Source organism: Muntiacus reevesi, chromosome 5, assembly GCF_963930625.1.
Source record: "Muntiacus reevesi chromosome 5, mMunRee1.1, whole genome shotgun sequence".
NCBI lineage: Eukaryota > Metazoa > Chordata > Mammalia > Artiodactyla > Cervidae > Muntiacus > Muntiacus reevesi.
Window position 1 is genome coordinate 99909972 of NC_089253.1, and position 23350 is coordinate 99933321.

The following is a 23350-nucleotide window of genomic DNA, read 5'->3' on the forward strand; positions in this document are numbered from 1 at the left end:
ATGCAATGTGTCATTTACCAAGAGAGATCTTTGATTTAGCCATTGAAAGTCTCAATAAAGTTCAAACACTGAAAACACACAGGGTGATTACAGAGAAGGAATCATTAAATGATAACTATCAAACTGAGAAATTAATATCAAAGATAGTTTAAAAACTTCATGTATTTGGAAACAAAATGTCCACTTTTAAATGATGGTTATACCTAAGAAGCCATAACAAGGAAAACTAGAGAATATTTGTAACAGAATAAAAATGAAATGAGAATTTATCAGAATTTGCTGCATGCAGCTGAAGCTGCTCGATATAACTAAATATTAACACAAGTGAATCATTTTTACCTTTGCATCAAAATCTAATAGCCCAAAGAAATCATTCTAGTTTCCCTATATTTATGGGATGGCATTTCATTTATAATATTTTAGAATTTATGGAACATTGATTACACTGTCACTGTGATTGTCTTACAATAGTCCCAAATTCTTTTTTAAAAAATTTTTTTAATTTTTCAGTGGGTTTTGTCATACATTGATATGAATCAGCCATAGACACGTATTCCCCATCCCGGTCTACAACAGTCCCAAATTCTTGATTAAGTCTTTGAGTAAATGTTTTCAATCTTTTGATTTTATTTACATTTCTCTGATTTGTGGTGATGAGTTGTTCCTTAAGTTTGCTGGTTGACAGGAGTGTCTTCTCTTGTGACCATTTTTCTTTTGTGGTATTCATCTTTAAATAATTTTTAAGTGTTCTTTATGCCTTAAGAATATATTCTTGGATTTCCTTTCCATTTAGGTCACCACAGAGCATTGACTGTGGTATACTTAAGGTTCTCATTAGTTATCTATTTTATACAGAGTAGTGAATATATGTCAATTCCAATCTTCCAATTCATTCCCCTTTCTACCTGGTGTCCATACATTTGTTCTGTACATCTGGGTCTCTATTTCTGCTTTGCAAATAGGATCATCTGTACGATTTTCTAGATTTCACATATACGTGTTAATACATATTTGTTTTCTCTTTCTGACTTACTTCACTCTGTATGACAGGGAACTAATATATAACCTTTTCTGGCAACCAATCAATACATTACATGGCTATTTGGTTCATAGCACTGGTGTGGCACCATTAAATTAATGCAGAGGGGACTTTCCTGGTGGTCTAGTGGTTAAGAATCTACATGCCAACGCAGAGGACTTTCGATCTCTGATCTGGGAAGATTCCACACGCCACAGAGCAACTAAGCCTGTGTGCCGCAACTACTGAGCCTGTGCTCCAAAACCAGAGAAGCCACCGCAATAAGAAGCACACACACTGCAAGGTAAGAATAGAGTAGCCCCTACTTGCCGCAACTAGAGAAAGCCTCCACACACCATGAAGACTCAGTGCAGTCCAAAATAAATAAAAATAAATTAATTACTTCAGAGAACTGAAATAGGGAAAAAGGAAATGAAGCAAATGCAACATAAGCTCAGGAAGCATTTTATTTAACAAAATCAGGAAATAAAGCATATTTCTATATGTTTTCTGGGATAAAATAAAGTGGTAAAACTGAAAAAAAATATATTCTTTGGAATAGATGCTGCAATAATTTTTTAAATTAATTTGCACTTGCATATATAAGTGGCAAGATCTGCCATTAGTCAAACTTTTTAAGCTTGTTTTGTCTCTCTGAATATCATACTTACAAACTCTTTCTCAAGATTATGTAAATATTCATCTATATTTTCTGTAAGTTTTTGTTTTTACATTAAATCTTTCTATTTCCCCTGTGTTTATCTTGAAGCATGATGTAAAATGGGAATATAAATTTGATTTTCATCCAAAAATTAAGCTGGTGTGTTTGTCCCCACTTACCAGATGAGCAAAGTGAGGCTGACAAAGACGTTCCTTGACCAACCTTTGTTGAAACTCCTCTGAACCCTCTTCTCAGTAAGGCCATGTCCTCAGGCTTCGATGTTCATCATTACAGAGTCTAGTTTCAGCAAGAACCCTGCTAAGTCAGTTTGTAGAGAACCACTTGATTCTCTTTAATCAAGTTCTCAATCTCCCACCTTTGATTTCTAAATCCCTGGCCTGCCTTTGGCATGAATCCTGTTCGGCTAGTTTAGCAAGAATCCCCTACCTCTGGGGGCTTCCCTGGTGGCTCAGAGGATAAAGCGTCCGCCTGCAATGCAGGAGACCCGGGTTCGTTCCCTGGGTTGGGAAGATCCCCTGGAGAAGGAAATGTCAACCCACTCCAGTATTCTTGCCTGGAGAATCCCATGGACAGAGGAGCCTGGCAGGCTACAGTCCATGGAGTCGCAAAGAGTTGGACACGACTGAAAGACTTCACTTTCTTTCTTTCCCCTACCTTTGAGGTCTCTTCTTCACAGTTTTCCATCCACTGCCCCTCTCTCTGCTTCTTGGCTATGAATCCTCAGCTGTCCCCATTGTACTCAGAGTTGAACCCCATCTCTCTTCCCTGAGGCAATAGCCTTGAATAAAATCTTCCAACTGTTTGAACAAGTGCCAGAATAACTTTCTTTAACAAGGTCAGAAGTTTAACAATTTTCTGAGTTGGCCTGGTCAGTGAGCAGATGCAAAGCCAAGTGTTTTGGAGTGCTTCTTGGCCCCTCAAGCCTGTTTTTGTGACTCTGGGGTAGCTGTTGCCTGGAAAACGCCCTTCCCTGGGTTTGACATCCTTCCTTTTCACCCCCAACCTGACTCTCCCTTAAATTATAATCCTGGTTATAGAAAGCAGTTGCTTCCTTGAGCATCTCACCTCCTCTTATGAGACACCATCTGTTAGAATCCCTCAGTCTAATTATGTAGTGACCACAATCTCTATTTCCTCAAATGAGTTCCCTTTCTAGGACTGAGGTTCCAGAAGTGGCAGGTTAGAAGACAGGTGTGGTCTGCCTTACAAAGGCTGTACACTTCTCAGAGCAGAGGTACTCTTGGCTCTACAAAAAAAGGCAGCAGCAATGATGGGATGGAGATTGGAGCCTTTCTGAGTTCACCTCTATTTCCCAGAATATTTATTGCACACCTACTACATGCTGGGGGCTTCCCTGATAGCTCAGTGGTAAAGAATCTGCCTGCCAGTGTAGGAGAGGCAAGTTCAATCATTGGGTCAGAAAGATCCCCTGGAATCTGGAGAAGGAAATGACAACCCACTCCAGTATTCTTTTCTGGGAAATCCCATGGGATGGAGGAGCCTGGTGGGCTACAGTCCACAGCATTGCAAAAAGAGTTGGATTTGACTGAGTGACTAAGCAATGATACCTGCATGTTGGGCCCCATTCTTGGCACTGGAAACAGAAAAGTGAGCCAGGTGAGGTCTCCATTCTCACGGATATGGGTACTGTTGGGGTGGGATAGGAGGAGGGACTCTCAACAGGCAGACAAGGAAAATCTCAAGCTGGTGCTCCTGCACCCACTTCAGATCTCTGCTTAAAGGGCATTTTCTCAGGAGGCTTCTTGACCACCCACTGAAATCATAACATACTAATTAGTGAATTAGTATATTCACTAACTGACTGTCCCTCTAGAACATAAGCTTAGTAAAGGCTGTTTCATCTTGATGTCCCCATTGTCTACGATACTGGCACAGAGTAGGCATTCAGTGAGTATTTGTCGAATGGCTGAGTGATCACCAGGTAAGTGAAAAGCTGGTCTCACTAACCCTGAAGCCCAGAATGCAGCACCACACACTTGAGAAACAGGCTGATCAGTGTGTCTAGACAGTGAGAAACAAGACCGGGGAGGGGTAGAGGGTCAGACTGGTGGAATTCCATACGAGGGGGTTTTGATTTGAGATTAACTTTATAGCCAGAAGATGCTCTGAGTGTGGGATGGACATAACTGCAGCCCCAGGAGTCACTCTATAGTGCCACAGAATAGATGTAGGTGTTGGGGAAGGTGCCAGGGTCAGACTGAAGCTGAGCATCACTTAGACTGTTGTCCAGGCAGAAGTGGGCAGTGCTTATACCAGGGCAGAGCAGCAGGAAGGGAAAAAACTGGGCAGGTAATAACTGGAAAGCATCTAAAGTCACTACCCCAACAATCGGAAATAAGCATGAAAACTCAGAGGCAAGACTTTTATCGTCTGTTGCCATTCTGTGGATAACAACATTTAGAGTATGAACTGAGTAAGCAGGATGTTCCCATATGGTGCTGAGTCCTTTACTAGATTTTACCTCGAGTAAAGCAGGATGTTCCCATATGGTGCTGAGTCCTTTACTAGATTTTACCTCGAGTAAAGCAGGATATTCCCATATGGTGCTGAGTCCTTTACTAAATTTTACCTCGTGCTTTTTTGGAGGGGTGGTAAGCACTCAATCCTAAATTAAATCAACCCTAAGTATTTATCAGAGGGACTGATGCTGAAACTGAAACTCCAATACTTTGGCCACGATGCAAGGAGTTGACTTGAAAAAGACCCTGATGCTGGGAAAGATTGAAGGCAGGAGGAGAAGGGGACAACAGAGGATAAGATGGTTGGATAGTATCACCAACTCAATGGATGTGAATTTGAGCAAACTCTGAGAGATGGCGAAGGACCAGGAAGCCTAGCATACTGCAGTCCATGGGGTCACAAAGAGTCAGACGTGACTTAGCAACTGAACAATAATAACCAATTAACAATGTTGTGATAGTTTTGGGTGAACACCAAAGCAATTCAGCTATACATAAACATGTCTTCACTCTCCTCCAAACTTCCCTCCTATCCAGGCTCCCACATACTTTGAGCAAATTTCCCTGTGCTACACAGTAGGTCCTTGTTGATTAAACATTTTAAATAGAGCAGTGTGCACCTGTCCATCCCAAATTCCCTAACTATCCCTTCCTGCCATCTTTCCCTCTGAAAAGAATGAACTTAGAGAAGTTCATTCTCTAAGTCTGGGATTTCACTGTGTCTTATGAGGACAGCTTCTGAAGTCTCCTTCGTAAGTTTTGGCAAAGAGCCTCTGCCCACTTTCCATCTCCACGTGAGGGAGAAGCTCCCCATGGTCCTCTTTCTGTTGACCTGAAGCTTTGGGATTGAACGGCTGGAGATTAAAGTGGGAAAGTTGATTTTAAAAGAAGTCAAGCTGAGTTACCCTCAGGCTTTCAAAGAAACTGGTAGATTAAGGCATCTTTCATGCTGTCTGGATTTTCTAGCACCTTGAGTTGCTCTAGCATCTAAATGCACAAACAACCCTTTGGAGATGGATGACTGCATGGCCTTGGAATGACTTTTGGGGCCATCGAGAAGTAGAATGCTCTTTTTCTTTTCTTGCAACATCCTAGGAAGTTCTGGATTTTCCCTGTAGAAAAAACTGTAAGATACTTACTTACAAACAAATAATTCCAATGAAATTTGGGAGAATGTAATGTTTTTAGAGGGAGGTCCAAACATCTATGTAGAAAACAAAACCAAAAGGTTTGCTTCTGATCCTTTGCCCAGGCACAGACTTTTACATATTATTTTTCTATCATGTTTCAAAACTGCTCAGAAGCCTGAAAATAAACACACTCCAAACTGCAGGGAGGTGCCAATCTCCAACGTTTTTCAACATTCGGCAGACCACCCACCGTGATCTCTAAGATAACTCAGATCTTTATGCTATCTTTCATCTTCATTCAAAATGCCCCAAATTGAGCTGTTTGATAGCGTTCCCTTAAGTTACCATGAAGTGGGTTTCTGCAACAAGAAAAAAAGGTGTTTGGACTTCGCTTTTGTTTACCACATCTTTTGAGTGACCCCTCTGGTCTCACAGGCTGACCCACATCCAGACCTTGTACGGCCTTTCTTGGAAATATTGAAAGTCATTTGTTAATCCAGAGCCCTGCATCTGACCGTCAACTCCTGGCAGACCCAGGGTTGTGATCAGTACAATCATTGATGTGGTCAATGGGTTTCCCACCCACCTCCACCCCTTCCAAGGATCCTGGTAAATTGCTTAGCAGATCAAAGTTTGGACACGGAAAATCTAGGCAACTCCGAGAAGGCTTGGCCCCACCACTCAGCATCCCACAGGGATGAACGCACTGTTAATTTTCGTCCAGGCAGTACAGTACTACTCACAGTGCATACCATCCCATATTCCCCATGTCTGGCACCATAGGTAAGTATTTAGTAGACGTTTGTTGAGTGACTGACCAAACAAGTACACGTCTAACCAAACAGGAGATTTCCTTTGAGTTATCCCTTATAACATTCCTGCCACTGTCCACTGTGCTTCACCCACGAATTGTCAAACACCTTCTCCTGATGAAAGAGACAGCAGGGCTGAAAATAGGATACTTCTCCTATAAGAAGAAGTATCTGCTGTTGGATTTTTAACGAGCAGCAGCCTGCCCGCTAACTCTGTCTGGTCCTGTCAGTCCTTCCAACACAGGGCTGGGACTGCTCACTGTTGGCATCAGCGACGTGTGCCTCTCCCATAAAAATCAAGAGAAACATGTCAAGGCTGTAGAGATCAGACAAGTGTCACTAGTTCCTCTAGAGAAATCAGAAGAAATGCTACACATTAAGATTTGAAGTGGTGACCATCCCCTGACTTCAGAGAAGGGGCTGTTATGCTCAATGCCCCAAGGATGCCTTTCAGGGGGGAGTAGTTTTCTTTGGGCTCTGGGTGGGGTGGCCCCTCTTGGTCACCTCCCAAAGTTGAAGGCAGTGTTCTGGAAGTCTCTGCAGCTGAGCACAGGAATCGAGAGAGGAGAGGGGCTGGCGATGGCTGGGGACTCATCGCTGGGGACTCCTCTTTCACTTCAGAAGGAAGGACTCATGCCAAGTCACAGGCAGGAGGAAGGTGCAGGACTCACAGCCCGTAGGATAGGTCTCCAACAACATCCATTCCTTCCCCTTCAATGGAGGGAAAGGAATTGAGACCTACTGCATAAACTTTACCAATCTTCCCAGTTAATCCCATGGCTATCCACGAGGAAATTAGTTGAATTTTTGTTGTTTAGTCGCTCAGTTGTGTCCGACTCTTTGTAGACCATCAGGATCCTCTGTCCATGGGGTTTTCCAGGCAAGAATACTGGAGTGGGTTGCCATTCCATTCACTGGGGGATCTTACCGATCTAAGGATCGAACTCTGTCTCCCGCCTTGGCAGGTGGACCCTTTACCACTGAACCACCAGGGAAGCCCCAGATATTTTAATAATGGCAAGCAAACGTTTGTGCCAAGCACTCTCTCTTGATCTTCACAAAAGCCTTGAAAACTAACATCATGCTTATTTTGTAAATGAGGATGGTGGGGCTGAGAGTAAGTCACCCACGCAGTCAGCAAGGGGTGATGCAGGGGTTACACAGCAGGATCTGTCAGACTCCAGAGAAATCCCCGGCTCTAACCACTGTGTAACACAGCGCTCATGTGTATTGGTCACTTTTCCCCAGCTCCACTCATTTTCCTCCCCCACTCAACTCCATCACTGCCCATCCAGACCCTACGTACTCTTCAGGCCCAGGTGAAAGAAACATCTCTTTCCTCAGAGACCACCCCCCCCCGCCCCCGCCCCGCCAAGGTGTCAGGAGGAAGTACCCTCCTCTAAACTGGTGTTGCTGTTGCTGTTCAGTCGCTAAGTCATGTCTAACTCCTTGCAAGCTTAATTCATGTAAACTCAACTCACAAGCTCCCTGTGTTATACAACAACTTCCCACTAGCTATTTTTATTTTATCCACAGACTGCAGCATGCCAGGCTCCTTCATCCTTCACCATCTCCCGGAGTTTGCTCAAACATGTCCGTTGAGTTGGTGATGCTATCCAACCATCTCATCCTCTGCTGCCCTCTTCTCTGTTTGCCTTCAGTTTTTCTTAGCACCAGGCTCTTGATAACTCTGCATTCAAGACTTTCTTCCTGCTAGCAGTCTCTGATAGCTGAATGAATGAATGAGTATTTACACTTTTTAGGACCGAGGAGAATGAATCAACTTACCCACTCACTCCAACTGCAAACAGGGCTCAGGACCTCTCTTCAAATGTTAAAACTCGAGGTTGTTGGTTACAACCTCAATCAAGATTACCCAACCTGAGGGGAGGTCTCTCTCTTGACCAAAAGCAGAATGTTTTCAGTAAAAGAGGAAATGAGTCCATAGTGCTGTAGACTGGAATCAACACTCTTGTATAACTTTTCTGGAACCTGGCCAGGAGGCCACCTCTTAGATAGAACCACTTAGTTATTAATACTTGAATAATCAAATTACTAAGGCCAGCTTTAGAAGTGCTGGCTTGGAACACTGCATCTCAACTGTGTTGGGAAACCCTCACCATCTGCTCGGAAACTGAGCTTCTGATTCATGCAGGGCCGTCAGCTGAGCGGGCCCTGATTTCGCAAGAGTGAAAAGAGAAGCCCCTTTGGCTCTGACCTCACCATCCACCCATGCAGCTTGCAGACAGCTCAGCTGTGGGCCCGGGAGGATGAGGCCCTCCAGGAACGCACAGGGTGTAGCTGTGTTTCCACCGACTGCCCTTGGCCTTGGTCCGAAGCCTGGTTTGAGAGTTTGAAGTGTGCTTCGGTAAAATTTTTTAAAAATAATATTCTTAGTTAGAGGGGATCTCTTCTGACCCTTTTTGCCATCTTTCTCCCCTTGTTCTGATGAATAGGGAATTCAGGCAGCAAAGTGGGGTTTATTATTTCTATGCCGTTTTAGCTGAGTTTCTCCCCAGGAACCCATCAGTTACATCAGACTAGATGTCTTAACATTACCTCCAACTCACTGTGTCTGTGAGAGAGTGCATAACTTACTATTCTTTCTCATCAAATTGGCTCCTTATCTCTCATCCCTCCAATCTGATTTCTATCACCTGCCTTCTTGTCATTCCTGCCAAAAGGCTGGGTTTCTTCCCTCTTCCTCCTGCCAAATGTTTTTACCAAGCACATGTTCTTTTAAGTGCTGAATAAGATGGGTCCTCCTCTCTTGCTTAAGGAGTGAGAGATACACATCAGACAATTAAAGTACAGTGATAAGAAGAGCCAGAGCGATTTGAAAAAGAAAAAAGAGGAGGACTAACACTTCTCAGTTTCAAACCTTACTACAAAGAGTAAGTTCTACTACTGTAGTCAGCACCCCGTGGTACTGGCATAAAGACAGACGTATAAGCCAAAAGAACAGAACTGAGAGTCCAGAAATAAACCCACACATTTCTGGGAAAGTGATTTTTTAAATTCATTTTTAATTGGAGGATAATTGCTTTTCAATGTTGTGTTGGCTTCTGCCATAGGACAACGTGAATCAGTCCTAAGTATAGATATGTCCCGACCTTCTTGATCCTCCCTCCCACCAACCCCCCCATCCCAACCCTCTGGACTGTCAAAGAGCACTGGGTTAAGCCCCCCATGTTATACAGCTACTTCCAACTAGCGATCTATTTCACACACGGCGATTACATGTTTCACTGCTACTCTCTCAATCTGTCCCAGCCTCTCTTTCTCCCATTGTGTCTACAAGTCTATTCTCCATGTCTGCGTCTCCATTCCTGCCCTGCAAATAGGTTCCTCAGTACCGTTTTTCTAGATTTCCTACATAGGCATTAATACATGATATTTGTTTTTCTCTGACTTATTTCACACTGAATAATATGACCTAGGTTCATCCACCTCACTAGAACTGACTCAAATTCATTCATTTTTTGGCTGAGTAATATTCCATCATATATATATATACTACAACTTTATCCATTCATCTGTCGATGGACATCTAGGTTGCTTCCACATCCTGGCTATTGTAAATAGTTCTGCAATGAACACTGGGGTACATGTGTTATGGGCAATCAATTTTGACAAAGGTGTCAAGATAATTCAGTGGAAAGAATCATCTTTTCAACCAAATGGTATTGGGACAACTGGCCTTCTTCATGCAAAAGAATGGAGTTGGACCTCTATTTCACATCACGATTAATTCATTAAAATTAATTGCAAATGAATCAAAGACCTCAAGGTAAGAGCTAAAACTATACAACTGTTGGAAGAATATATAAAAGTAAATCTTTGTGACTTTGGATTAGGCGATGGCTTACTAGATAAAATACCAACAGTAGAGGCAACAAAAGAAAAAATAGATAAATTGGACTTCAACGGTTTTTAAAATTTGTGCTTCAGTGGATGCTATCAAGAGATTGAAAAGCCAACTCATAGAATGGGAGAAATGCTCACAATTTTTATGTCTGATAAAGGACTAGTACCCAAAATATTAATACATAGAGAATTAAACAATAAAAAATGACTATTCAATTTTAAAATGAGAAAACAAGATTAGATACTTCTTCAAAGATATATAAATGGTCTTTAAGCACATGAAAAGCTGTACAATGTCACTGAACATTAGGGCCATGCAAATCAAAATTATAATTAAATACCACTTCATACCCATTAGCATATCTACAATTTTTAAAAAAACAAACCACTCAACCAAATGGAAAATAACAAGATTTGGCAAGGATGTAGAGAAATTGGAACTTTCTGCATTGTTGGTAGGAATGTAAAATGGAACCACTTTGGAAAACAGTTTGGCAGTTCCTCAAAAAGTTAATTGATGACTGAAGAATTGATGCCTTAGAACTGTGATGCTGAAGAAGACTCTTGGGAGTCCCTTGGACAGCAAGGAGATCAAACCAATCAATTCTAAAGGAAATCAGGCCTGAATATTCATTGGAAGGACTGAAACTGAAGCTGAAACTCCAATATTTTGGCCACCTGATGGAAAGAGCCAACTTGTTAGAAAAGACCCTGATGCTAGGAAAGATTGAAGGCAGGAGAAGAGGACAACAGAGGATGAGATGGTTGGATGGCATCACTGACCCAATGGACATGAGTTTGAGCAAACTCCAGGAGATGGTGAAGGACAGAGGAGCCTGGGGTGCTGCAGTCCATGGGGTTGCAAAGAGTTGGACGTGACTGAGCGACTGAACAACAACAAAAAGTTAAAGAGCTACAGAGTGTGTGTGAGTGTGTGTGCGTGCACACACACTCAGTCGTGTCAGACTCTTTGCAACCCTTTGGACTATAGCCTGTCAGGCTCCTCTGTCCATGGGATTTTCCAGGCAAGAATATTGGAGTGAGTTGCCATTTCCTCCTCCAGGGGATCTTCCAGATCCAGGGATCAAATCCATGTTTCCTGAGTTGCAGGATTCTTTTCCCACTGAGCCACCTGGAAAGCCCAGAGCTACCATGTAAAAGTGAAAGCTGCTCAGTCATGTCCTACTCTTTGTGTCCCCATGGACTGTAGCCAGTCAGGCTCCTCTGTCCATGTAATTCTCCAGCCAAGAATACTGGAGTGGGTAGCCTATCTGTTCTCCAGGGAATCTTTCTGACCCAGGAATCAAACCGGGGTCTCCTGCATTGTAGGTGGATTCTTTACCAGTTGAGTTACCAGCCATCTGAACTACCAGGGAAGTCTCTTAGCTACCATATGACCCAGCAATTCTATTCCTAGGTGTATCCTTGAGAGAAATGAAAACATATGTCCATACAAAGACTTGTACATGAATGTTTATGGCAGCATTATTCATAATAACCCCAAAGTGGAAACAACTCAAATGTCCATCCATGGATGAACGGATAAGCAAAATGCAGTATTAGCCACACCATGGAATATTATTCAGCTATAAAAAGGAATGAAATTCAGACTCATGCTACGAATGCATGAACCTTGAAAACACCATGCTAAGTAAAAGAAACCAGATACAAAGCACCACATACTATATGATAACTTTTATATGAAACATCTAAAATAAGCAAACTCATAAAGACAGAAAGCAGATTAGTGGTTGCTGCGGGAGATGGGTGAACATGGGAACAACTGCTAATGGTTTGGGGTTTTGGAGGAAGGGGTGATAAAAATATTCTAAAACTGACAGTGGTGATGGCTGTATAACTCTGAATATACTAAAACCCATTGGACTGTCTATTCTAAAGGGGTTAATTTTACAACATGAGAATTACATATCAATAAAAATTTTTAATACAGTGATGAATGTTTTAAGATGTGAGTAAGAAATCAGGAAATGAGGAAAGAATAATAAGAAACCTGGTGGATCCTTGGTGGCAGAGAATAAGAATCCGCCTACCAGTGTGGGAGACATGGGTTTGATTCCTGGTCCAGGAAGACCCCACATGTTGTCGAGCAACTAAGCCTGTGCTTAGTCCATGCTCTGCAACAAGAGTAGTCATTGCAATGAGAAGCCCGTGCATTACAACCAAGAGTCAATCCCAATCGACACAATTAGAGAAAGCCTGCGTGCAGCAAGGGAGACCCAGCACAGCCAAAAAAAAGAAACCTGGAAATACTGTGGTGTAAGTCTTGCTGGCTCTTATTCCCCCAAATCTGATCTCATTCTCCCGTGTGTTGTCATTACACTCCCTTTCCCCCCAGACTACTACTGCTACTGCTAAGTCACTTCAGTCGTGTCTGACTCTGTGCGACCCCATCCCTGGGATTCTCCAGGCAAGATCACTGGTAGTCCCCCATAAACTAGATTCAATCCCATGTGGTACCCTTATCGGGGGGTACCCCCCACCCCTCGATAGCCACTATTCATGGCCCACTCTGCTCACATTTGACTATTACCTACAGAAAAATGGATTTCCTGCAACTCCCCAACTTGACACCCTTGACTCCAGCCAGCCTCCATGGCTTTTCCCAGCCCTGGATGCCCATACCTTTTCCCACACAAACTCCAGATTGTTCTAATTTCTGTGCATTTGCTTGAGCACTCCTTCCTGCCTAGAATGCCCTTCCCTACCACCCTGTCCAACCAACCCCACCATTTTTCACAGCCAAGATCAAGTCCCATCCTCCCCCAAAGGGTTTTTCCAGTTTCCAAGGCCCACAAGAATCTCATCTCCAAATCTGCATCTGGTAATGCTGTGTGTCACACAGGACAAGCCGTTTTACACCACCTTTTCTGTTCTTATCTGTATACGCCACACACATCTGCCTTGCCTCTCTGTGTGAACCGCAATACCACGTGTGACTCCTTTCTAACTCTAAGTTCTTATTAACATATGTGCTCTATAAACGCTTGAGGGGACAGGGATTATGTCCTTTTACTAGGTACCCAGATATCAGTCTAGTTCTTCAATCTGAAGTATATATCTAACAAATAACTGTGAAGTTGCTTGAAGAAATCAACCGGCTGACATCTTTGAGAGTCCTTGGGAGCCTCAACCTAAGAATAGCTGGCTGTTGTGTGCATGTTTAGAGATGTGGGTTCTGGGGTTGGGCTGCCTGGAGACAAGTCTCACCACTGTCATTTACTAGCTCTGTGTCTGTGTGTACGTTACTGAACCTCTCTGAGCCTCTTTACCCATCTATAAAATACAAACAGTTCCTCTCTTCAAGGTATGTTGGGTGGATTAAATGAAATAGGGCTTGGAAAGTACTTGACACTAAGCACTGACTTCCTAGGTGAGGCAGTGATAAAGAATCTGCCTGCCAAGCAGGAGACACAAGAGACACGGGTTTGATCCCTGAGTCAGGAAGATCCCCTGGAGGAGGAAATGGCAACCCACTCCAGTATTCTTGCCTGGAAAATTCCATGAACAGAGGAGCCTGGCAGACTATAGTTCATGGAGTCCCAAAGAGTGGGACACAACTGAGCCCAGGACACACACACACACACACACACACACACACAAGCTGTTATTATACAGATTATCATGTAGTTCCATAGTTAGACCCCCTGTATGGAACGACTGATTGGTTCAAGACGGAGAAAGGAGCACTGCAGGACTGTCTGCTGTCACCCTGTTTGTTTAACCTATACGCTGAGCACACGATGAGAAATGCCGGGGTGGATGAGTTACGAGCTCATCCTCATGAGTTAAGAGAGGAGGGAGAAACATCAACAACCTCAGATATGTGGATAATATCACTCTAATGGCAGAAAGTGAAGAGGAAATAGCTTCTTGATGAGGGTGAAGGAGGAGAATGAAAGAGCAGGCTTAAGACTAAATATATAAAAAAACCTAAGATACGGCATCCGGCCTCATTATTGCATAGCAAATAGAAGCGGGGAAAAGGTGGAAGTAGTGACAGATTTCCTCTTCTTGGGTCCAAAACCACTGCAGACGGTGACTGCAGCCATGAAATCGGAAGATGGGTGCTTTTGGGCAAAAAAGTGATGACAAACCTAGATGGTGTGTTGAAAAGCAGAGACGTTACTCTGTCAACAAAGATCTGAATAGTCAGGCTATAGTCTTCCCACTGGTCACATATGGTTGTGAAAGCTGGTTGGTAAAGCAGGCAGAACACCAAAGGACTGATGTCTTCAAACTGTGTGCTGGAGAAGACTCCTGATAGTCCCTTGGACAGCAAGGACATCAAACCAGTCAATCTTGAGGGAGGTCAACCCTGAATACTCACTAGAAGGACTGATGCTAAAGCTGAAGCTCCAGTATTTTGGTCATCTGATGGGAACAGATGACTCATTGGAAAAATCCCTGATGCTGGGAAAGATCGAGGGCAGAAGGAGAAAAGGGTATCAGAGGATGAGATGGCTGGACAGTATCACCAATGCAATGAATATGGACTTGGGCAAACTCCCGAGGTGTTGAGAGACAGGGAGACCTGGTGTGCTGCGCTCCATAGGGTCTCAAAGAGTTAGACACACCTGGGCAACTGAACAACAATAACATCCGGTTACTGGACCTTCCTGATGGCTCGGATGGTAAAGAATCTGCCTGCAACGCAGGGTTTGATCTCTGGGTTGGAAAGATTCCGCTAGAGAAGGGAAGGGCTACCCACTCCAGTATTCTTGCCTGGGAAATCCCATGGACAGAGGAGTCTGGTGGGCTCCAGTCCATGGGGTCACAAAGAGCCGGACACGACTGAGCAATACTTCCACATTTCAAGCTAACATATTGTTACTGCTGTGAACACCACAAATTCAGAATCTAGTTCCTTTAGTTATACAGATTCAGATATTTAAAGGGAGGGGGGATCGGGATGGGGAACACATGTAAATCCAAGGCTGATTCATGTCAATGTATGGCAAAAACCACTACAATATTGTAAAGTAATTAGCCTCCAACTAATAAAAATTAATGAAAAAAAAATCTTATAGGGTGATCTAGATCAGATGAAACTCTTTCACCCTAGCCATGCTCTTAAGAGGCCAGGAATTCAAATAGCTTATCTAGAAAGGGAAATAGTTCTTCAGTGGTCTCTATCCACATTTGTTATCCCAGGCATGCCCATCTCAAGAGTGAAATACCTGAAATGCTGTCTGGTGCACACAGAACAAAGACTAGAGGCACGTGGGCAGAGGACATTTCCAGACTGTGACAGAACAGTCCTAGGGGCACTTGGACTGAGACCAGAAGCCCTTCAACCACAGACAGGACACCTTACAGTAACCAACAGCAAGGATACCGTTTACCTTGCCTGACTCACAAAGAAGTTACTCAGTAAATATGTAACTAAAGCACTCCTCAGGCAGGAGAAGTTTCACATCATCTAGTCCTTACTCCTTTCCCCTCCCTGTCTAGATTCTAGGCAAACAAACTCCTCCAGGCAGGATACCATTCATTGGATCACCATTCTGCTTAAGTAAGTCATGTCTCAACACCCAGATGAAGACAGTGTGATGAGTTAAAGGAAATACTCTCATCAGGAATGTTGACGCATCTTCTAGAGGCCCTTCCCTATCTGCTACAAATGTAACAGTGACAATTATTCCCATCCCCCCAGGCCTCAGTGACATTCTCTCTTTACTGTCTGAAACCCTGGACAGAGGTCACCTTCCAGAAAGGTGATAATCCTATTGCTAAATTTGTTGTTTTTGTGGTTTTTGTTGCTTTTGTGGTTTTTGTGGGGTTCCCCGCCCCCACATAAAATTAGTGTTCCCTGACAATCTCAGTGGGCAGTTCCTCAGACAAGTAGGCATATGAAGTGGCCAGATCTGCAAATTTCCCTCAGAGGATTAAAGCCATCTCCTCCGAGCAGTTCCTGAGGCAAAGGCACTGGGCCAGGTGAAAAATCGGGAAAACCCATCCATCGAAGCTCCAGGGAATGCTTGCCCGGGACTAGCCACCAGGAGCAGGCGGGCTGGTGGGCGCTGGGGTGAGTCTCGAGGGAAGGAAAACAGTCACCTCAGTTTCCTGCCTTGGATGAAGCTGGCAGAATTCCAGTTGCTCCCTAACCTGGCTCCATTTCGTAACCCTCAGATACAATGCCCCATCACTTCCCTTTCCCCCAAGGTTTTAAGAAATCAGTAGGGAAAGTATTCGGAACTCCAGTCAAAAGGTGCTTTTAGGGCTTTCCTGGTGCTCAGTGGTAATGAATCAGCTTGCTAACGCAGGAGACATGGGTTCGATCCCTGATCTGGGAAGGTCCCACAGGCAGCAGAGCAACTAAACCTGTACACCACAACCTTTGAGCCCCGGGGGCTGCAACTAATGAGCCCACGTGTTGCAACTACTGAAGCCCATGCTCACAACAAGAGAAGCCACTGCAATGAGGAGCCTGCACATCGTAACTAGAGAGTAGCCCTCGGCTCACCTCAACTATAGAAAAGCCTAGTCCAGCAATTAGGGTCCAGAAATGGACCCAGCGCAGCCAGGAAATAAATATTTAATTTTTTTAAAGGTGTTTTTATCTCTCTTGCTCACCCCTGTGGGAATCCCAAGATTTATCTCTGTAGCCCACCCGATGACCCAACTCATTTGATTCTCTTCCAACAAAACACTCTCACCGAGTATTTCTTTGGAATACCCAAGGAGTGGGAGGGTCCTTGGAGAGCCTGTACAGGAGTTGATTTAACTTCTTCAAGTCTCACAAGGGTACTGCCAGCTATATGAGCCTCTCCTCTCTCAACATCCTCCCCCATAATATTTCCACAAGCTGTAACCTGGCACGCCTGTTCTTGGAAGCCAGAAATATGACAAATATTCAGATAAGCCAGTGGAATTTAAAGCACACGTTCATCGTTTTGCTGGTAAGGACTGAAGTGCAATGCTTTATGTTAGGTGTGCCTTCCTCAAAAGTGCTTAGAATCTCATATCCAGTATATCAGGAGATGCTGAGTTTCTATTTGGGGAATGCATGAACAAATCCTATTTTAATGAACCTGACATCTTCATTCTAAAAGGAATATTACTCTAAGTATTAAATGTAAAGAACTTTATATACCTTGAAAAATTTTTGTTTTCATGTCTAAGGAGTTTAAAGCAAGGTTAACCTTTAATTTCAAATTCAACCTTTCTTTTTCCCCCAATGTGTAATGCAGGTTAAAAAAAAAGAAAAGCTTTGAGGTTTGGAGTTAGGCCCATTTTTGGAATTTTACTTCTGGCATATTCTGAAGATAATAATGTATAATTTAAGGATGCATGATGATTTAATAAGGGAACCGTGACATTCCTGGCATGTGGAGGGGGATGGGAATGGGACAGAGGTGGTGTCCCTCCCACTTGGTCACACCATCCACCTTCATGCCAAGGTTTGGGGTCCTTGTAATTCTCGGTACAGACTTACTCACTGGTCACTCACTTCAGAGGCCTGGGGGTGGGGGTGGGGGGGGGGGCGGCGGCTGCCACGTACCTCTGATCAGCCTGGGTTCCTCCCTCTTGCCATGTCCCAGTTTAGCCTTCTCACACTAGGATACTTCTTAGAAATGTGCTTTTCTATATTAAATGCTATCTTGGATCTCACATGCCAGTGTCATCAGAGCCTCCCTCGAGAAGGCTCTAACAGACCTGAGATACCTTAAGTGCAACAAAACTCTTAGCAACTCGTGAAGATTTCCAAGCCTCCGAAACTGGCAAGAGTTTTGGGGAAAGCACAGGGAAATTTGTTCATCGCATGATTAATCCTGGGTGGACTGGTCCGGGAAAAAAGCACATGTGGGTTTTCAGCAAGCAGCGGCCTGCAGAATTTCACGAAATAAACGATCTCACGGAGCGGCCCCTGTACGTGTCTTGGATGAAAGTTCAGAGTGAGGGTGGGGCCTGACGGTGGAGGAAAATGCCAGATGTGTGGACCACCGAGCTCCTTTAAATCCACTAACATCTCAAGAGACCCAGAGGACATCTCAAGCCAGTGGACCAGATTGTACAACTGAACCATATTATAACTTTAGAAGAGGGAAGCCCAGTAGGGAGTAGACTCCTAAGAGAAGGATAATAAAATTCATCACCATAATTACCCCTAGCTCAGCTCCCCAACCAGAGCCCACAATGGCTCAGCTCAAAGAAGTTATTCATCCATATTCAAGTTGCCTCGCTCATTATCCTCAGACAAAACCCTTCCTGGGCCTCAACTCTTCGCCAGCAGCCGGGTAACTCTGCATTGACACACAGCCCCTGGGGAGGGGGGCCAGGGTGCTTCAGTCTTTCCCAATCGAGTTGCTATTACTAGAAGTGGCTAGTTTTTCAGCCACGACTATTTTTTTTTTTTACTACTTCTTTTTAGGAGTACCTTTGATATTCAGAATTGGCTTAAAGATAATTACAGCTAAACTCTTCCCCGGGGCAAGGGGGTTGCAGGGGAGCGGGGGAGGCTGGGGGAGGAGAGAGGATGCCACCCAGTGGCCCTCTTTCCTCAGCAGAGCTAGGACAAGGCTCAGTTTGGGGGGCCTCCCACATCTTGCCCTGCTGAGCACAAAACGGTGTCATTTGCATAGTCTGGCCAGAAAGGAAATGTAACTGAAATGCAGAGCCATGTATGTCGCTCTGGAGAGAGAAGTTCCAAAGATAGGACCGCCATGAATAGCTCACCACCCAGCAAAAAGAGGGCTTCCCACCCAGATGCCAATGCAGGAGATACAGGAGACCCCCCCACCCCCTCGCCCCCGGTTCAATCCCTGAGTCCGGAAGATCCCCTGAGGAGGAAATGGCAACCTGCTCCAGTACTCTTGCCTGGGAAATCCCACGGACAGAGGAGGCTGCTGGGCTACAGTCCATGGGCTGACAAAACAGTTGGGACACAACTGAACACACACGCACGCACAGCACAGACAGCGCCTCAGTCTCCAAGAAGCAGCGCCGCACAGGGAAGCACACCCTGAATCACTCACCGGCCTGGAGCTAGCTATTACTGTCTTTGTGCGGAGGCCTCCTTCAAGCCCCTCCCTTCAGGCAGGATTCCTCTGGCTCCAGGCCTACCTCCATCCTCAATTTGGAAAATGTAAAAGAGTTTCATTTCCTCAACCTTCAGCTCCAAAGCTCCCTAGTTAGCTTACAATGACTTCAACCCATATTCAGTGAGCAATATCTAAGGGCTGGATATTGTTTGGCCCTGGGGATCCAGGTGAAGACACAGCTGTGTCCACAGGAGTTTATATTCTACTGTGGAAACAGATCAAAAGAAAGACCCAAAAAAAAGAAAACACTGATCCATGTGACTGGAGGCTACCAACACAGCAGCAAGGGGCAAGAGGAGGAGGCAAGGCAAGAAGAGGGAAGAAGGAGGAGATAATGATGGGCAAGCAGCGTCCCCATTCTCAGATCTAGAGAAGTGAAGGTCTAAGGAGTCACCAACACGCGGTCATTAACACTGTTGGCCAAGTTCCACACGTGGCCCCAAAGGAACTTAAACATCAGTGTTAATAATGGGCCACTCCCTCATGCAGTCAGGACCCTCCAGTTCCGTCCTTATCCCCACACACTATCCTCTCTACAGAGGATAACGAATCCCCACTGATGGGGTCCTGAGTGTGTCCAACGTGCTGTCTTACAGACTGGCAGCCCCCAGAGGGAGGCCGTTGCTGCATAGGGATATCCCACCCTCATCCCCGACCCTCACAATTCCCTGGGGCCAGTACTTCTGACGCCAAGAGCACGCCTCCAATACACAGCCCTGGAGAAAATCCCAGCGCCGCCAGTGGAAGGCGCCTGGCTGCTAGCCTTCTGTCTGTCTCCTGGGAGCCAGCAAGGGTTGGCAGGAGGTGGGTCGTCCCTGAGGGACCCTCTGCTCCCCACCTGCTACCTGTGGATTCGGGATCTTTCCCTGGCACCCCGCTCCGCTCTTTGCCTGGGACCTGGCACCCGCTAAGCCGCCGTCTCTCCTTCTCCCGGGCCCTCCAGACTCGCACACATTGCCAGCTCCCCTCTGCTCCCCCAGGCAACCTCACATTCCAGTCCCCGGAAACCCGCAAGTCCCGGCTCGCTCGTCCCCACCAGCTAGCTGCTCGGGGAGCTCCGCCCGCTGGCCTTACCTCCTTCTGCCACGACCCAGAACGATGCGCTTCCCAAAATGAAGAACAGAACTGGCACCTTCCACATTTTTCTTAGCTGACTTGTTCTTTGGGGTGCGGGGCCGAGCAGCTAGTTTCTGGGCTGCGGGAAAGATGAAAAAGCTCCGTAGCCACGGGCCTTCCCTTGATGGAGCGCGAGAGTGGGGCCTGGAAAACGGGGAGCAAAAGTCCCAGCGCGGGAGGGGCCCCCAAGTTCCTTCGCTCGCAATAGCAGCAGGCGGAGCAAACTTTGCAGTTGGGAACTTTCGGATCGGAGTCAGCATTTATCTCTCCCGACGAGGGCGAGGGCGGGGAGAGGCCGCGCACTAAGGTGGTCCCAGTCTCGGGTTCGCTAGGACCGCCCCCTGCCTGTGTTTGGCCAGCGCGAAAACGATGACCTCAGGCCAGGTTTAAAGTTACAAGGCCACAGCTGCGGGGGCTGCTAGGACCGCCGATGGGTCCCTGGCAAAGTTGGCTTCTGTTTGTTCCCCGACTAGAGGGAAAGGGGGCGCATGCAACAAGCGATCTTGGGGGGTAATTTTTAAACTGTATTTATTATTCTCTCTCTCTCTTTTTAAGAGTAAGGCACAAGCGTGGGGTTTTCTTCTTATAAGAAGTAAACTGTTTCTTGTGTGGCCAGTCATTTTAGCACCAAGCATGGGATTTTTCTTGTAAATATTGAATTTGATGGCATTAAAAAAAAAACAAAGAAAAACGGCGTCCTCCTGTGGGTGGGCCAGAGGCGGTTCCCACTGGTAAACTGCGCCCTTGTCTGGGGGCTGGGAGCGGGCGGGCTCTGGCTGGCGTACGGACCCGTGCATCCTTAGAGAGCTGGCTGGGAGCTTGGCAGGCTCGTGGGATTCGGCAGTTGTGGGGAAAAGGCTGAGCGCGCGATCCTGCCTCTCCCCACTTTGGTTACAGCGCTGCGGGGCTGGGACCCAGGACAGACCCGCGCAGTCAGTCGGTGGGGCGCCACAGTCCAAGGGTGTCAAAGGGACACACCAGGTAACCAACCTGTGAGCACTTCCAGCTGGGGCTCGTCCCTTCTAATCCCGGACCTTGACCCCCTAATCCCCATTTTACTGGTTCTGATCTCAGGTACTGGATGTTAGCAACAAGAAGAGAATTTGTTTTATTTCCTTTTGAACTCTTGGAATTAAATCTTTATTTTTCTCTTAAGTGGAGTCGTTGGAAAGGTGGTCCACTCCCAGATGCCATAAATTCCATTCAACAAAAAGAGCCAGAAGATGAATGCCCCAAATCTCCATCCTGGGGTGAAAAATTTTTTTTCCAGATCCTTAGGAGAAGGCGAATTCCTAGATTCCAGATTTACTTTGTCAAAAGAATCCTACCGGGAGATTGTAATCAGACCCTTAGGGAATTCCTTATGCAAAAACCCCAAGGATGTTTAGTAAACAGAGACCCCCCGCAGCCCTTCTCCAACACCCTCGACCCAGTCAATCGTTGTTAGAATGTTGTAAAGCTTCCTGGGGAAATTCTGAATTTCTAACAATCTCCCAGGTGAATTCTTGTCCTGGGGCTCTCAGTTAGGCGCTGACACCTGAAATAAGGAGAGGAAGAGACCCTGGAGAGCGCAGGGGTTGGAAACGTAAAGACAAAACTGTAGATAGGGTAATTTCTGAACTAACTTCCCCATCGTGTTCATGCATTTTATTGGTGTCATTGCATTCATTTCAGTTCAGTCACTCAGTCGTGTCCGACTCTGACCCCCAGGGCCTGCAGCACTCCAGGCTTCCTTGTCCATCACCACCTCTCCGAGCTTGCTCAAACTCATGGCCATTGAGTCGGTGATGCCATCCAACTGTCTCATCCTCTGTCCTCCCCTTCTGCCCCCACTCTTTCCCAGTATCAGGGTCTTTTCCAATGAGTTGACTCTTTGCATCAGGTGGCCAAAGTATTGGAGTTTCAGCTTCAGCATCAGTCCTGCCAATGAATATTCATATTTAGGACTGATTTCCTTTAGGATTGACTGATTTGATCTCCTTGCAGTCCGAGGGACTCTCAAGAGTCTTCTCCAACACCACAGTTCAAAAGCATCAGTTCTTCAGTGCTCAGCTTTCTTTATAGTCCAACTCTCACATCCATACATGACCACTGGAAAAACCATAGCTTTGACTGGATGGACCTTTGTTTGCAAAATAATATCTCTGCTTTTTAATATGCTGTCTAGGTTGGTCATAGCTTTTCTTCCAAGGAGCAAGTGTCTTTTAATTTCATGGCTGTAGTCACCATCTGCAGTGATTTTAGAGCTCCCCAAAATAAAATCTGTCACTGTTTCCATTGTTTCCCCATCTATTTGTCATGAAGTGATGGGACCGTATGCCATGATCTTAGTTTTCTGAATGTTGAGTTTTAAGCCAGCTTTTTCACTCTCTTCTTTCACTTTCATCAAGAGGCTCTTTAGTTCTTCATTTTCTGCCATAGTGTGGTGTCATCTGCATATCTGAGGTTATTAATATTTCTCCCGGCAATCTTGATTCCAGCTTGTGCTTCATCCAGCCTGGCATTTCACATGATGTATTCTGCATAGAAACTAAATAAACAGAGTGACAATATACAGCCTTGACATTCTTTTTGAACCAATTTTGAACCAGCCTGCCTGGATCTTCCTGGATCAGGGATCAAATCTATGTCTTCTGCATTGACAGGCAGATTCTTTACCACTGAACTGAGCCACCAGGAAAGCCCCAGATTCCTACATTCTTGTGAAACAGCTTGAACTCTTAGAGTGGTAATTGGTGAGATAACGCTAACATTTAACCAGGAACTCTAGGACCTTAGGAATTATCTCTTTTAACCTCAAGATACCCTTTGCACTAAGAACACTGATAATACCCATTGTGCATCCACGGAAACAGATTTTCAAAGTAGTATGGTTTCCCACGGGGCTTCCAAAGCCAGTGTGTATCAGATTTGCCTGGTTAAGATTAAGATGCTGGGGGGAAAAAAAAAATTTAAGACCTTTAGAGCCGGACCCCACCCTAAGAGTTTCTGACACACAGGTTGGGGTTGTACCTGAGAATTTGCCTTTCTAACAAGTTCTCAGGCCCCACTTGGAGATCCACTGATTTAGAGACCACACAGATTGTCCCGGGTCTCCTGCAATGACGGGTGGAGCCATCATCCCTCTGTTGCAAGACCTGAACCTGTTGGATAGTGTGCTCTCTTGCTTAGGGATCTGGAAAG

General features: G+C 45.2%; 1 protein-coding gene across 3 annotated transcripts in view; it reads right to left on the reverse strand.

The window, feature by feature from the left end:
- PDPN (podoplanin) overlaps positions 1-20448 on the reverse strand; it is a 35055-nt gene extending 14607 nt beyond the window's left edge. Inside the window, exon 1 of one of the 3 annotated variants that reach the window (XM_065936904.1) lies at positions 20126-20447. In XM_065936904.1, coding sequence (XP_065792976.1) covers positions 20126-20192 — 67 coding nt within the window. In that variant the 5' untranslated portion in view covers positions 20193-20447. Of the gene's footprint in view, positions 1-20125 lie in introns of all 3 variants that reach the window. The other 2 variants (XM_065936902.1, XM_065936903.1) reach the window with 2 other exon arrangements.
- Positions 20449-23350: the final 2902 nt, after the last annotated feature.